The following is a 16,120-nucleotide window of genomic DNA, read 5'->3' on the forward strand; positions in this document are numbered from 1 at the left end:
ACCTTAAGCTCGGGATGTTTCTAATTTGCGGCCTTCAATGAAGGAGGTTTCGTGTTGGCTGTTCAACAAAGGAATGTAAAACCTAGCTAGCTAGTCAGCTAATTAGCCAGGTATTGCTAGCTCATTTAGAGATATGGTTCAATTTATCCGTTTTCGGTGAATTGATGAAGTACAACTTTGATTAATTTGATTGTGGTTTCAATAAATAGCTAAAACCAAAACCAAGATAGCGTCACATAGCTAACGTTAGTTACGTTAACCATACGTGTGGCCTTTTCGAAGTCCCCATCGTGTAGAGATACTGTTAGATTGATTGTGTCGTTAGGTGAGGCTATGATACACTGGTAGTTTATTTTAAAAGGAAATATTGCATAACAATGGTTGCGGCAACTTTTGTTTTTACATTTGAAATGAACAACTTTATTGTGTTTATGTTGATCGGCGGTGCCACATAGTGGGCAATTTCTGGTGATCATAACCAAAGCGCAGATATTGGTCCTGTGATCAGTCTAACGTTACGTTACTCTTTAACAAAATATTTTAGGAAATATGGCGATCGTTTTTGAGCTGAAACGAGAGAAATTCAACTCCATCGTCGGAGTGAAATGTTGGCCATAACCTACAATTTTTTTTTTTTACCATGATACCGGAATACATACTGTGTTCAATTTGTCATGCTTTGGGCGGCAGCGTAGCCTAGTGGTTAGAGCATAACCGAAAGGTTGCGAGTTCAAATCCTCGAGCTGACAAGGTAAAAATCTGTCGTTCTGCCCCTGAACAAGGCAGTTAAACCACTGTTCCTAGGCAGTCATTGAAAATAAGAATTTGTTCTTATTAACTGACATAACTATTTAAAACATTTTATTTTTTACCTTTATTTAACTCACGCATGCTAATCGAAATCTATGCTTAGTCAATGGGACTTAGTCGAATTCGTTTGCTCCGTAGATTTTACATTTTGGTTTTGTTTTGGATCGTTTTTTGTATGCGTAACCAGATTAATACAATTTACACTGCCTAGCTTCGACTTGTGAAGTACAAAGTTAACTAAATATAGTTTTCCTTATGTCTTCATTGACTTGACTGGCAGTAGGTTGAGTGGACGCCCAGGGCAGTGGCAACACCTCTTTGTTGCTTGTTTGTTAGCTAATCAATTCCAGTAGTCTACATGTGACAACCAGCTATAGGAGTTAGAAATGTACATATAACTAGGAATAAAGTGACGAATAATAAACAGTAGCAGCCTATGTGATAAGTCAATGTTTGTGCACATTACCTTGAATGTGTCCTCCATGTGTTTACCTATCTCACCTGTTTACAATAGGAACAGTGAATAAGGGGGGTGGGGAGAAGAGTTTCCTGATTTTGAAAGTTTGAAATGCCTGATTGCTAGGGTCATTTTAAGATTTCGGCCATGCAAATCTGTTCTGCCATTTTGGTACAGTGACTCACTACCCGAACCAAACACAACTGGTTTCAAGTGGCCAAGAGATGTCAACTGTGAATCAGACAGGGACAAGGCTGATGTACGACCAAACATTTTGTTGTGCGGCTAGTAGTTTTATTTTGGGAGCATGGCATTTTTTTACCCCCTGCGCATAATTGTAGTAATCATAAGGCGTTCCTTAGAGGAACAGGTGAGTGCAGATTCGTTAGCGTCATTGTCGCACCGTTACATGAGCGAAAACATGTAACCTGGTCAAAAGCTATGACCCAGTGCAACATGTTTCTTCCTATAGCGGATCACATTTTACATTCATAAACTCCACGTTAACTATTTGTTTACACTTTATTCAGTCATTTTTATTGGCAAGCTAGCTAAAAACCGGGTAACTTTACCAGTATTATGCAAATGTTTAGGGGCACAGGAAAAAAGTGAAAGAGAGCACCGAATGAGTGACCGATCTCTTGAATGTTGTCGTCATACACCTGACAGTGTACTATTTTCAATGTTATGCATCTCAAAAGGAAGCTTGTGATTTTTACAATGTAAAAACCCATTATTCTGAAAGTGGTATCAAAATTTGTAGCTTATAATGTATTTAGTGTTACATATTAGTTTCTAGAGGACATTTGCTTCAAAAGTAGCAAGAATACATATAAGCCCAATACAGGCCAAATCTCAAACGATTTATATTTTTATCAAATCTTTTTCTGGTGCTCCTAAATTTCACGATGCTTCTAACTTTTTGGACAACCAGTGCTACCAATGAAAATGTTTATTTTACTGCCCTGTGTGGGGGATATGGGGTGGCAGGTAGCCTAGTTGTGTTAACTTCTTATGGCTGAAATCTCGTTAACGGGATCGATATGACAACAGCCACTGAAAGTGCAGGGCGCCAAATTCAAACATATCTCAAAATTAAAATTCCTCAACCATACAAGTATTTTACACCATTTTAACCTGTTATGGCTAGGGGGCAGTATTTTCACAGCCGGATAAAAAACGTACCCGATTTAATCTGATTATTACTCCTGCCCAGAAACTAGAATATGCATATAATTATTAGCTTTGGATAGAAAACACTCCAAAGTTTCTAAAACTGTTTGAATGGTGTCTGTGAGTATAACAGAACTCATTTGGCAGGCCAAAACCTGAGAAGATTTCATGCAGGAAGTGGCCTGTCTGACAAGGTGTCGTTCTTCTTGCCTCTGTTTATTGAAGACTGAGGATCTCTGCTATAACGTGACACTTCCTACGGCTCCCATAGGCTCTCAGAAGGCGGCAAAAAGCTGAATCGTGGCTTTGCAGGCTCTGGTTGAAAAAAAGTAGCGCGTTTGGGTAGTGGCTGGTTACAGTACTGTGAGACTCAGGCGCGTGCCCGCGTCGACCGAATGCTTTGTTTTCTTTCCTCAGTTTACCTAAACGCAGATTCCCGGTCGGAATATTATCGCTTTTTTACGAGAAAAATTGCATAAAAATTGATTTTAAACAGCGGTTGACATGCTTCGAAGTACGGTAATGGAATATTTAGAAATCTTTTCTCACGAATTGCGCCATGCTCGTTACCCTCATTTACACTTGGGTTAGTGTCGTGAATGCACGAACAAAACGCCGCTATTTGGATATAACAATGGATTATTTTGGACCAAACCAACATTTGTTATTGAAGTAGCAGTCCTGGGAGTGCATTCTGACGAAGACAACAAAGGTAATCAAACTTTTGTAATAGTAAATCGGAGTTTGGTCAGGGCTAAACTTGGTCGGTGTCTAAATGGCTAGCCGTGATGGCTGGGCTATCTACTGAGAATATTGCAAAATGTGCTTTCGCCGAAAAGCTATTTTAAAATCGGACATATCGAGTGCATAGAGGAGTTCTGTATCTAATTCTTAAAATAATGTATGTTTTTTGTGAACTTTTATCGTGAGTAATTTAGTAAATTCACCGGATGTTTGCGTGGGGGTATGCTAGTTCTGAACGTCACATGCTAATGTAAAAAAGCTGGTTTTTGATATAAATATGAACTTGATTGAACAAAACATGCATGCATTATATAACATAATGTCCTTGGGTTGTCATCTGATGAAGATCATCAAAGGTTAGTGCTGCATTTAGCTGTGGTTTTGTTTTTTGTGACATTATATGCTAGCTTGAAAAATGGGTGTCTGATTATTTCTGGCTGGGTACTCTGCTGACATAATCTAATGTTTTGCTTTCACTGTAAAGCCTTTTTGAAATCGGACAGTGTGGTTAGATTAACGAGAGTCTTGTCTTTAAAATGCTGTAAAATGGTCATATGTTTGAAAAATGGAAATTTTCGGATTTTAGAGGAGTTTGTATTTCGCGCCACGCCCATCATTGGATATTGGAGCAGGTGTTCGGCTAGCGGAACGTCTAGATGTAAGAGGTTAAAGAAACTTCTCGTTAATCCAACCCCAGTGTCCGATTTTCAAAAACGTGTTACAGCGAAAGCACACCAAACGATTTAGGTCAGCGCCTAGTCACAGGAAAAACACAGCCATTTTTCCAGCCAAAGAGAGGGGTCACAAAAAGCAGAAAGAGATAAAATGAATCACTAACCTTTGATCTTCATCAGGTAACACTCATAGGACTTCATGTTACACAATACGTGTATGTTTTGTTCGATAAAGTTCACATTTATATCCAAAAATCTGTGTACATTGGCGCGTTATGTTCAGTAATGTTTTGCCTCCAAAACATCCGGTGATTTTGCAGAGAGCCACATCAATTTACAGAAATACTCATCATAAATGTTGATGAAAATTCAAGTGTTATGCATGGAACTTTAGATAAACTTCTCCTTAATGCAACCGCTGTGTCAGATTTCAAAAAAGCTTTACCGAAAAAGCACACCATGCAATAATCTGAGTACGGCGCTCAGACACAAAAACAAGCCATACATATATCCGCCATGTTGGAGTCAACAGAAGTCAGAAATAGCATTATAAATATTCACTTACCTTTGATCTTCATCAGAATGCACTCCCAGGAATCCCAGTTCCACAATAAATGTTTGTTTTGTTCGATAAAGTCCACCTCCTTTTTGTTCGCGCCTTCAGTTCACAAATCCAAATTCACAATGCGCAGGCCAGAAACTCATAAAATTCCATTACAGTTCGAAGAAACATGTCAAACGATGTATAGAATCAATCTTTAGGATGTTTTTATCATAAATCTGCAATAAAGGAATTCTCCGGGTGAAATCTTGTCTTTAGAAATGCAATGGAACTCAGCTACCTCTCACGGGCGCGAGCATGGCTGAAGCTCATGCCCATCTGGCAGACACCTGATACAATCAGCTCTTATTCCCCTCCACTTCACAGTAGAAGCCTCAAACAAGGTTCTAAAGACTGTTGACATCTAGTGGAAGCCTTAGGAAGTGCAATATGACCCCGCAGACACTGTGGATAGGTCAAGACTTGAAAAACTACAGACCTCAGATTTCTGACTTCCTGGTTGGATTTTTTTCTCAGGTCTTTGCCTGCCATATGAGTTCTGTTATACTCAGACATCATTCAAACAGTTTTAGAAACTAATAATAATATGCTTATCTTAGCTTCTGGGCCTGAGAAGCAGGCAGTTTACTCTGGGCACCTTCTTCATCCAAGCTACTCAATACTGCCACCCATCCATAAGAAGTTAAAGCATCAGACAAGCTCAGTGAGTATAGTTGATTTCATTAAAACACATAGGGAAAAATATGGGATTATCTTTCAACCAATCGTTTCTTTTCTCCGACAGCCCTTGTCGGTACACAGCAGGGATGTCTTTTGTTCTAACAAATGAAGAAACGGCATCCTGTGGTGTGGCTCAGTTGGTAGAGCATGGCGCTTGTACCGCCAGGGTTGTGTGTTCGATTCTCACAGTAAAATGACTATGTAAATAAGTTCCTATCGGCAGTGAGATTCTCGGGATGTCTGTACCATTAACATCTCTGGTATCATTGGGACGCTAGCGTCCCACCTCGACAACAGCCAGTGAAATTACAGTGCGCCAAATTCAAACAGAAATCCCATCATTAAAATTACTCAAACATACAAGTATTATACACCATTTTAAAGATGAGCTTCTTGTTAATCCATCCACAGTGTCCGATTTCAAAAAGGCTTTACGGCAAAAGCACACCATGCGATTATGTTAGGACAGCGCCTAGCCACAAGAAACCATAAAGACATTTTCCAGCCAAGGAGAGGACTCACAAAAGTCAGAAATAGTGATTAAATGAATCACTAACCTTTGATCTTCATCTGGTGGCACTCCCAGGACTCCATGTTACACAATAAATGCTCATTTTGTTCAATAAAGTCCCTCTTTATGTCCAAAATCCTCAGTTTAAATTGGCACGTTAAGTTCAGTAATGCATTGTCTCTAACATCTGGTGAAATTGCAGAGAGCCAAATCAAATTACAGAAATACTCATCATAAACATTGATGAAAGATACAAGTGTTATACATAGGAGTAAAGATAAACGTCTTGTTAATCCAGCCGCTGTGTCAGATTTCAAAAAGGCTTTACGGCGAAAGCACACCATGCGACTATGTTAGGACAGCCGCCTAGCCACAAAACACCTGAGTAGCAGGCAGTTTAATATGGGCTCGCTTTTCATCCAAAATTCCAAATGCTGCCCCCAATCCTTGTGAAGTTAACCTAGCTACATGCTAGCTAACATAACTCCATTGAAAATAGCTAGCTACGGAATTTGTACTGTTGTCGTGGAGCCTAGCTTAGATTGAGTGTTTTATGTATTTCAGATCGCCGCTAAGATTGGTGGTGACGGCGTACCCTCGGCGCCCTCGGGTAATGAGTTTGGCTACGGAGGCCAGAAGCGGCCCCTAGAAGATGCCGGTGAGTACGGTAGACCCATTTCATACCTCCGTATCTTCATTGCTATATCGTTTGCCTGTACTGTTATAGATTGGACTTGCCTTTCTGATCCCCAAGCCTGGTCTCAGCTATTTATTTTTTTACCTGCTTCATTGTCCAGACAAGCATGCAATTCCAGATGAGAGAAATCCATATGGAGTTGGCAAGAGAGCAGAAATAGACGTGTGTGTGTGTGTGTATGTTCTGTTTTTTAATTTGCTAGCAATATGTTAATTGTCTTGACATTTATGCTTTCCCAAATAGACATGCATTGAGAATTCAGTCTTATCACCTAGCTATGGTGTAGCTAGGGAACTGAATACAACACTATTGTCCAGTGTCAAAACAAAGCGTTGTTTATCCAATGTGTATAACGCAGATCTTAAACGGGATTCTTATTAGTTTTGCCTCTTGTATCACAGCTGAAACGGTGTGTGGGGGGGGGGGGGGTCGCCCATTTCCGGAAAACAAAATGCTCGACTCTTAAGTAGACCAGGTCTCTTGAAAAAGAGAGACTCTCACTAATCTGGATAAATAAAATAAATAGCTTTGGATAAATAAATTAAAAAAAAAGCATCTGGTAAATGGCATAGGCCTTCATTGTATGGAGAAACCCAGGTGTTGCCTGTGTTGTGTATCACTGTTCCGTTCTGTCTATTCACTCTGTAGATGACTGTTGGACCAGTCTAAACAGTAGAACCCATCGGGAAGGGATGAACTCTCCTTTCTCAGGCACGGTCCCCCTTTTTTGATAAATACCCATTAGGCACTTAGGCCAACCAGTTTTAAACCACACACTTGTTGTTTTATGATCTAGAATAGGCATTATGTATAGTGTGAAAATGGTATGGGTGATCAATAGTATGAGATATTATATTTATGTAGCCTAGTTTAGTGTGTGGTTTTATGGCATGTTTTAGAAATTATATCCTCACTTTGGTGCTTTTTATTCTTCGATGCTGTTTATAGACTTGGCATAAAATGCTTCACTTGGGGTTTAGTAATAGAAATCACTTGTTCTGTATCATGTATAGTCAGATATGCTCAGTCCGTTCAGTTCCATGTTTTGATAGTGTTGCATTTAGCAGGGGGGATTGTGTTATAATAAACCACTAACCTTGTAACTTTTTTTTATATATATATATATATATATATATATATATATATATATATTCATTAGTTGGGCTGCCTTGTGTTTCTAGAAAATACTATGTCTGTGTGTGCCATGCTGCACAGGCATTAGATGTAATGTGAAATGGCCATTTTTTTCTCACTCGAAGTAGGCCGGTTCTAGCCCTGGTTCTGGGGAGCCTCGGCAGTCCAGTAACCCCGTCTCCTCTTCTCCTTACAGACCAACCAGAGACCAAGAAGGTGGCACCAAATGACCGTGAGTACCTGTTGGTCGCTGGCTGTTAACCTCTTACATCTAGACGTTCCGCTAGCGGAACACCTGCTCCAATATCCAATGATAGGCATGGCGCGAATTACAAATTCCTCAAAAATACAAAACTTCCATTTTTCAAACATATGACTATTTCACAGCATTTTAAAGACAAGACTCTCCTTTATCTAACCACACTGTCCGATTTCAAAAAGGCTTTACAGCGAAAGCAAAACATTAGATTATGTCAGCAGAGTACCCAGCCAGAAATAATCAGACACCCATTTTTCAAGCTAGCATATAATGTCACAAAAAACAAAACCACAGCTAAATGCAGCACTAACCTTTGATGATCTTCATCAGATGACACACCTAGGACATTATGTTATACAATACATGCATGTTTTGTTCAATCAAGTTCATATTTATATCAAAAACCAGCTTTTTACATTAGCATGTGACGTTCAGAACTAGCATACCCCCCGCAAACTTCCGGGGAATTCGCTAACATTTTACTAAATTACTCACGATAAACGTTCACAAAAAGCATAACAATTATTTTAAGAATTATAGATACAGACCTCTATGCACTCGATATGTCCGATTTTTAAAATAGCTTTTTGGTGAAAGCACATTTTGCAATATTCTAAGTACATAGCCCAGGCATCACGGGCTCGCTATTTAGACACCCGGCAAGTTGTCATCTGATGAAGATCATCAAAGGTGAGTGCTGCATTTAGCTGTCTTCTGGGTTTTGTTGACATTATATGCTGGCTTGAAAAATGGGTGTCTGATTATTTCTGGCTTGGTACTCTGCTGACATAATCTAATGTTTTGCTTTCGTTGTAAAGCCTTTTTGAAATCGGACAGTGTGGTTAGATTAACGAGAGTCTTGTCTTTAAATAGCTGTAAAATAGTCATATGTTTGAGAAATTGAAGTAATAGGATTTTTAAGGTTTTGAAAATCGCGCCACAGGCTGCAAGTGGCTGTTACGTAGGTGGGACGCAAGCGTCCCACCTAGCCCATAGAGGTTAAAGGAAATGTATAGGATGGGCCCTTCTGTCTAAAAATAGCCACCGGTCCATATGGGTTTATGGTTGAGTCCCAAAAGGGACCCTGTTCCTTTTGCAGTGCACTACTTTTGACCAGGGTCTATGGTGCTCAGTGCACTACTTTTGACCAGGGTCTATGGCAGCGTTTCTTAAGTAAGTTAGTAGTCCTCCTGTATCTGAATATCTTTTGGTTTCTTCATTGCAGCGTTCTCAGCAGCGATGGGTATGGGAGGAATGGGAGGTGGTGGACCGCGATCGTCATCAGAGGAGTTCAAGGTTCCTGACGGGATGGTTGGATTCAGTAAGTGTGCACAAACACACACACACCGTCCCTGAAATAACAATAGTTGGGTTCAGGAAGTACACACACAACGTGCAGATGGAATTTGGGGGGGTTGATTGCTAAATCTTTTGTACCCCAGTTATTGGAAGAGGAGGAGAACAGATATCCCGCATGCAGCAAGAGTCTGGATGCAAAATCCAGATTGCCCCCGGTAAGATTTCCTGAAGTTATAACAGTGATTTCCTCATACTATTTGATGGAGAGCTCTGCGTGCTATCTCTACTCTGAAACTCTTCATCTCTCTGTATTGCAGACAGTGGAGGAATGCCTGATAGGTCAGTCACACTGACAGGATCCCCAGACTCAATACAGTAAGTATACAGCTCCTGTCGTCCCTTCTCTCTGCCCTCTCTTAGCTTCATCCCCCCTGTTTTCTTACCCACATTCTCTGGTGACACAAGAAGCCAGTACAACATTACATTAGTTAGTAGATTAGATCCCTTGTCATAGTTGTGGCCCTTGTCAGAGACCATAGCAGACTGTCTTTGTCCCTGGTGTGTGTTTCCAGAGCTACCAAGAGGCTACATATGTGTCTAGTGATTAGGGGCTTTTTCATAGGCCAACTGTCCATGTCCTTAGCTAATGGTAACCATGTTCCTGTCCCCCCCCCCCCCCCAAAAACCAGAGCTGCCAAGAGGCTGCTGACGGAGATTGTTGATAAGGGTCGTCCTACTCCAGCCTTTCACCACAATGATGCCGGCGGCCCTGGTATGTCTGTTCAGGAGATGCTGGTCCCTGCCTCCAAGGCTGGCCTGGTCATCGGGAAGGGAGGAGAGACTATCAAACAGCTGCAGGAGCGAGCCGGAGTCAAGATGGTGATGATCCAGGAAGGACCTCAAAACACTGGAGCAGACAAACCTCTACGCATCTCTGGGGAACCTTTTAAAGTCCAGGTGAATGGATTCTCACTCCCTGAAGTACAACTGAAATGTTGAAGTGAAATTAGTCACTCTGAAAGAAATTGCGAAATACTCATAGCTGCAAAGTTGCATGCTTATTTGCCCATGATAATATTTCTTTGGTAATTTCCCTGACTCTTTCTCCTCCTCCTGTGTTTTTACCTGGTTGACTGTCTGCTCCTTCAGCAAGCCAAAGACATGGTGATGGAGCTGATCAGAGAACAGGGCTTCAGGGAGCAGAGAGGAGAGTACGGCTCCAGGATGGGGGGAGGAGGAGGCGGGGGAGGAGGAGGAGGAGGTGAGGGCCTGGATGTAAGTCTACAGTAATACTCATATTACACTGTCATGCAATCACATGGAATCCAGAGTTTGTTAATGGTAGACTTGGCGAGTTGACGATGTCAGATTCGGTTCTCTCAAGGGTGCGCGTCACGCTGCTTTGTAGTATCTACAGGACTTAAACGGCCCTGTGCTTTAACACTTACTAGTTGTTGTGGAATTTGACTAGTTATTGTGTTTACTTGTGTTCAATGTCATCTGGCTGAGTCTACCGTTCAGTAAGGATGTTAGTTGGTACAGATTGAACTTCCCATCTGGGTTGGGAAGAGACGAGTTCGACGGTATACAGATATCGTACCTGTGCCATCCTGGGATATATGTTATTACCAGCAGTGCGCACAAGGGGCATTTTTTTTTTTTTTTTTCTCTTCTCCCTAATGTAAAAAATAAAATGTCACTTACCGGAATGCTAACGAATACTGTGTAATTCTCCTAGCGGATGCTAGGTGAATGCTAACAAATACTGTGTAATTCTAGGACAGACAACCCAGTTTAGTTATGTGACAATCTCAAAACACAGGTTGCTGTAGGGATCTTAATCCAGGATTGACTCTGCTGCTGTTACCAAGAAGCTTGATCTGCAAGCTAACATTAACAAGTTAGCAAAACCCAGCTGGAGAGAATTTAGTTTGGCACATCTTAGATATATCTAACTACTATCTGCCAAACATTAGTAGTGAATTTCATAAAACTTTATCACCTCACAAAGCTCACATTTTTGCTTGTTGTGCTACCTTTCTCTCCCCCCAATTTCTTGATATCCAATTGGTAGTTAGTCTTGTCCCATCACTGCAACTCCCGTACGAAATTGTAAGAGGCGACGGTCAAGAGCCATGCATCCTCTGAAACACGACCGTGCCAAGCATTTTTAAATTAAATTTTAGTCATTTAGCAGACGCTCTTATCCAGAGCGACTTTTACAGTAGTGAATGCATTTCATACTTTTTCTTCTCTGTACTGGTCCCCCGTGGGAATCGAACCCACAACCCTGGCGTTGCAAACACCATGCTCTACCAACTGAGCCACACGGGACCACACCAGTGTGTCGGAAGAAAAACCGTACAGCTTTACATCTGAAGTCAGCGTGCACTGCGCCCGGCCGCCACAAGGAGTCACTAGAGCGCGATGGGACAAGGACATCCCAGCTGGCCTTGTCCACACTGGTGCCAATTTTGTGACGCCTCTTGGATCTCCCGGTCACGGCTGGCTATGACGCAGCTAACAAGTACTAAGTGATCCTCATAGAGAACGCTAACTAAATACATTGCGAACATTTTGTGCAGTTTAACTAAAAAACGCCGCAGTTTGCTGCAAGGCTCTTGATCCAGGTGGGCGTTCTCTGAGGGCCTTCTCTGTTGGAAGAAGCTAACCACTTAGCTAGATGGCTAACTAGCTACTAAATTAGAAAATCAAATGTACAACTTTTAAGAGCATTTAGAATATTTTAGACAGTTAACTTAACCTCTATGGGCTAGGTGGGACGCTAGCGTGCCACCCGTGGTGCACTCCATCAACAGCAGGTGCATTTCAAGAGCGGCAAATTTGAATCCAAATAAATGTCAAAATTCAAATTTTTCAAACATACAACTATTTTACACCCTTTGAAAGATAAACATCTCCTTAATCTAACCACGTTTTACGATTTCAAAAAGGTTTTACGGCGAAAGCATAAATTTAGAGTATGTTAGGACAGTACATTTACAAGAGTTGTGTGTAATGTTTTGTCAAGTCAAAGACAGGGTCACCAAAACCATAAAACCAGCTAAAATGATGCACTAACCTTTTACAATCTCCATCAGATGACACTCCTAGGACATTATGTTAGACAATGCAATCAAGTTCATATTTATATCCAAAAACTGCGTTTTACTATGGCATTGATGTTGAGGAAATCGTTTCCCTCCAATAACCGGCAGTCAAGTCAGTACCACAAATTAAATAATTAAAATTAGAAAACATTGGTAAAATATTATATTGTCATTTAAAGAATTATAGATTTACATCTCTTGAACGCAATCAACTTGCCAGATTTAAAAATAACCTTACTGGGAAATCACACTTTGCAATAATCTGAGCACTGCGCCCAGAAAAATACGCGTTGCGATACAGACTAGACGTCATGTTGGGGAGATCTAAAATCGAAAATACTATGTAAATAATCCATTACCTTTGATTCTCTTCATCAGATGTCACTTCCAGGTATCACAGGTCCATAACGAATGTAGTTTTGTTCAAAAAAGCTCATTTATGTCCAAAAATCTCCGTCTTGTTAGCACATGATCTAAGCCAGCCGGACTTCTCGTCATGAACGAGGGGAAAAAATATATTTCCGTTCGTTCAAACATGTCAAACGTTGTATAGCATAAATCATTAGGGCCTTTTTTAACCAGAACATGAATAATATTCAAGGTGGACGAATGCATACTCTTTTATAACGTATTGGAACGAGGGTACCCAACATGAACTCGCGCGCCAGGTGTCTAATGGGACATCATCGTTCCATGGCTCTTGTTCGGTCAGATCTCCCTCCAGAAGACTCAAAACACTTTGTAAAGGCTGGTGACATCTAGTGGAAGCAATAGGAAGTGCCAAAATATTCCTAAGCCCCTGTGTTTTTCAATGGGATAGGTTTAAAGTCAATACAACACATCAGGTATCCACTTCCTGTCAGAAAATGTCTCAGGGTTTTGCCTGCCAAATGAGTTCTGTTATACTCACAGACACCATTCAAACAGTTTTAGAAACTTTAGAGTGTTTTCTATCCATATATAATAAGTATATGCATATTCTAGTTACTGGGTAGGATTAGTAACCAGATTAAATCGGGTAAAAAAAATTTATCCAGACGTGCAAATGCTGCCCCCTAGCCCTAACAGGTTAATAGTTTTATATACACTGCTCAAAAAAATAAAGGGAACACTAAAATAACACATCCTAGATCTGAATGAATGAAATAATCTTATTAAATACTTTTTTCTTTACATAGTTGAATGTGCTGACAACAAAATCACACAAAAATAATCAATGGAAATCCAATTTATCAACCCATGGAGGTCTGGATTTGGAGTCACACTCAAAATTAAAGTGGAAAACCACACTACAGGCTGATCCAACTTTGATGTAATGTCCTTAAAACAAGTCAAAATGAGGCTCAGTAGTGTGTGTGGCCTCCACGTGCCTGTATGACCTCCCTACAACGCCTGGGCATGCTCCTGATGAGGTGGCGGATGGTCTCCTGAGGGATCTCCTCCCAGACCTGGACTAAAGCATCCGCCAACTCCTGGGCAGTCTGTGGTGCAACGTGGCGTTGGTGGATGGAGCGAGACATGATGTCCCAGATGTGCTCAATTGGATTCAGGTCTGGGGAACGGGCGGGCCAGTCCATAGCATCAATGCCTTCCTCTTGCAGGAACTGCTGACACACTCCAGCCACATGAGGTCTAGCATTGTCTTGCATTAGGAGGAACCCAGGGCCAACCGCACCAGCATATGGTCTCACAAGGGGTCTGAGGATCTCATCTCGGTACCTAATGGCAGTCAGGCTACCTCTGGCGAGCACATGGAGGGCTGTGCGGCCCCCCAAAGAAATGCCACCCCACACCATGACTGACCCACCGCCAAACCGGTCATGCTGGAGGATGTTGCAGGCAGCAGAACGTTCTCTACGGCGTCTCCAGACTCTGTCACGTCTGTCACGTGCTCAGTGTGAACCTGCTTTCATCTGTGAAGAGCACAGGGCGCCAGTGGCGAATTTGCCGATCTTGGTGTTCTCTGGCAAATGCCAAACGTCCTGCACGGTGTTGGGCTGTAAGCACAACCCCCACCTGTGGACGTCGGGCCCTCATACCACCCTCATGGAGTCTGTTTCTGACCGTTTGAGCAGACACATGCACATTTGTGGCCTGCTGGAGGTCATTTTGCAGGGCTCTGGCAGTGCTCCTCCTGCTCCTCCTTGCACAAAGGCGGAGGTAGCGGTCCTGCTGCTGGGTTGTTGCCCTCCTACGGCCTCCTCCACGTCTCCTGATAGCGCCTCCATGCTCTGGACACTACGCTGACAGACACACCAAACCTTCTTGCCACAGCTCGCATTGATGTGCCATTCTGGATGAGTTGCACTACCTGAGCCACTTGTGTGGGTTGTAGACTCCGTCTCATGCTACCACTAGAGTGAAAGCACCGCCAGCATTCAAAAGTGACCAAAACATCAGCCAGGAAGCATAGGAACTGAGAAGTGGTCTGTGGTTACCACCTGCAGAACCACTCCTTTATTGGGGGTGTCTTGCTAATTGCCTATAATTTCCACCTGTTGTCTATTCCATTTGCACAACAGCATGTGAAATGTATTGTCAATCAGTGTTGCTTCCTAAGTGGACAGTTTGATTTCACAGAAGTGTGATTGACTTGGAGTTGCATTTGGTTGTTTAAGTGTTCCCTTTATTTTTTTGAGCAGTATATATATACAGTGCCTTGCGAAAGTATTCGGCCCCCTTGAACTTTGACCGTTTGCCACATTTCAGGCTTCAAACATAAAGATATAAAACTTATTTTTTGTGAAGAATCAACAACAAGTGGGACACAATTATGAAGTGGAACGAAATTTATTGGATATTTCAAACTTTTTTAACAAATATAATACTGAAAAATTGGGCGTGCAAAATTATTCAGCCCCCTTAAGTTAATACTTTGTAGCGCCACCTTTTGCTGCGATTACAGCTGTAAGTCGCTTGGGGTATGTCTCTATCAGTTTTGCACATCGAGAGACTGAAATTTTTGCCCATCCTCCTTGCAAAACAGCTCGAGCTCAGTGAGGTTGGATGGAGAGCGTTTGTGAACAGCAGTTTTCAGTTCTTTCCACAGATTCTCGATTGGATTCAGGTCTGGACTTTGACTTGGCCATTCTAACACCTGGATATGTTTATTTGTGAACCATTCCATTGTAGATTTTGCTTTATGTTTTGGATCATTGTCTTGTTGGAAGACAAATCTCCGTCCCAGTCTCAGGTCTTTTGCAGACTCCATCAGGTTTTCTTCCAGAATGGTCCTGTATTTGGCTCGAACCATCGTCCCATCAATTTTAACCATCTTCCCTGCCCATGCTGAAGAAAAGCAGGCCCAAAACATGATGCGGCCACCATGTTTGACAGTGGGGATGGTGTGTTCAGGGTGATGAGCTGTGCTGCTTTTACGCCAAACATAACGTTTTGCATTGTTGCCAAAAGGTTCGATTTTGGTTTCATCTGACCAGAGCACCTTCTTCCACATGTTTGGTGTGTCTCCCAGGTGGCTAGTGGCAAACTTTAAACGACACTTTTTATGGATATCTTTAAGAAATGGCTTTCTTCTTGCCACTCTTCCATAAAGGCCAGATTTGTGCAGTATACGACTGATTGTTGTCCTATGGACAGAGTCTCCCACCTCAGCTGTAGATCTCTGCAGTTCATCCAGAGTGATCATGGGCCTCTTGGCTGCATCTCTGATCAGTCTTCTCCTTGTATGAGCTGAAAGTTTAGAGGGACGGCCGGGTCTTCGTAGATTTGCAGTGGTCTGATACTCCTTCCATTTCAATATTATCGCTTGCACAGTGCTCCTTGGGATGTTTAAAGCTTGGGAAATCTTTTTGTATCCAAATCCGGCTGTAAACTTCTCCACAACAGTATCTCGGACCTGCCTGGTGTGTTCCTTGTTCGTCATGATGCTCTCTGCGCTTTAAACGGACCTCTGAGACTATCACAGAGCAGGTGCATTTATACGGAGACTTGATTACACACAGGTGGATTC

The 16,120-nt window shown here is 41.9% G+C and overlaps 1 protein-coding gene and 1 non-coding gene across 5 annotated transcripts in view; one reads left to right on the top strand and one right to left on the bottom strand.

Annotated features, from left to right (window-relative positions):
* Positions 1-16,120, top strand: part of fubp1 (far upstream element (FUSE) binding protein 1) — a 35,260-nt gene that overhangs the window by 223 nt on the left and 18,917 nt on the right. For 2 of the 4 annotated variants that reach the window (XM_014141337.3, XM_014141339.3), the window contains exons 2-9: positions 6,216-6,309; positions 6,997-7,059; positions 7,679-7,714; positions 8,967-9,062; positions 9,184-9,255; positions 9,358-9,415; positions 9,730-9,997; positions 10,190-10,315. In XM_014141337.3, coding sequence (XP_013996812.1) covers positions 6,216-6,309; positions 6,997-7,059; positions 7,679-7,714; positions 8,967-9,062; positions 9,184-9,255; positions 9,358-9,415; positions 9,730-9,997; positions 10,190-10,315 — 813 coding nt within the window. The remainder of the gene's footprint in view (positions 1-6,215; positions 6,310-6,996; positions 7,060-7,678; positions 7,715-8,966; positions 9,063-9,183; positions 9,256-9,357; positions 9,416-9,729; positions 9,998-10,189; positions 10,316-16,120) is intronic. The other 2 variants (XM_014141338.3, XM_014141340.3) reach the window with 1 other exon arrangement.
* Positions 11,301-11,376, bottom strand: trnaa-ugc (transfer RNA alanine (anticodon UGC)). The gene has a single exon. It is a non-coding gene; the product is annotated as a tRNA-Ala (tRNA).

This window comes from Salmo salar, chromosome 14, assembly GCF_965601325.2.
Source record: "Salmo salar chromosome 14, fSalSal1, whole genome shotgun sequence".
Taxonomy (NCBI): Eukaryota; Metazoa; Chordata; class Actinopteri; order Salmoniformes; family Salmonidae; genus Salmo; species Salmo salar.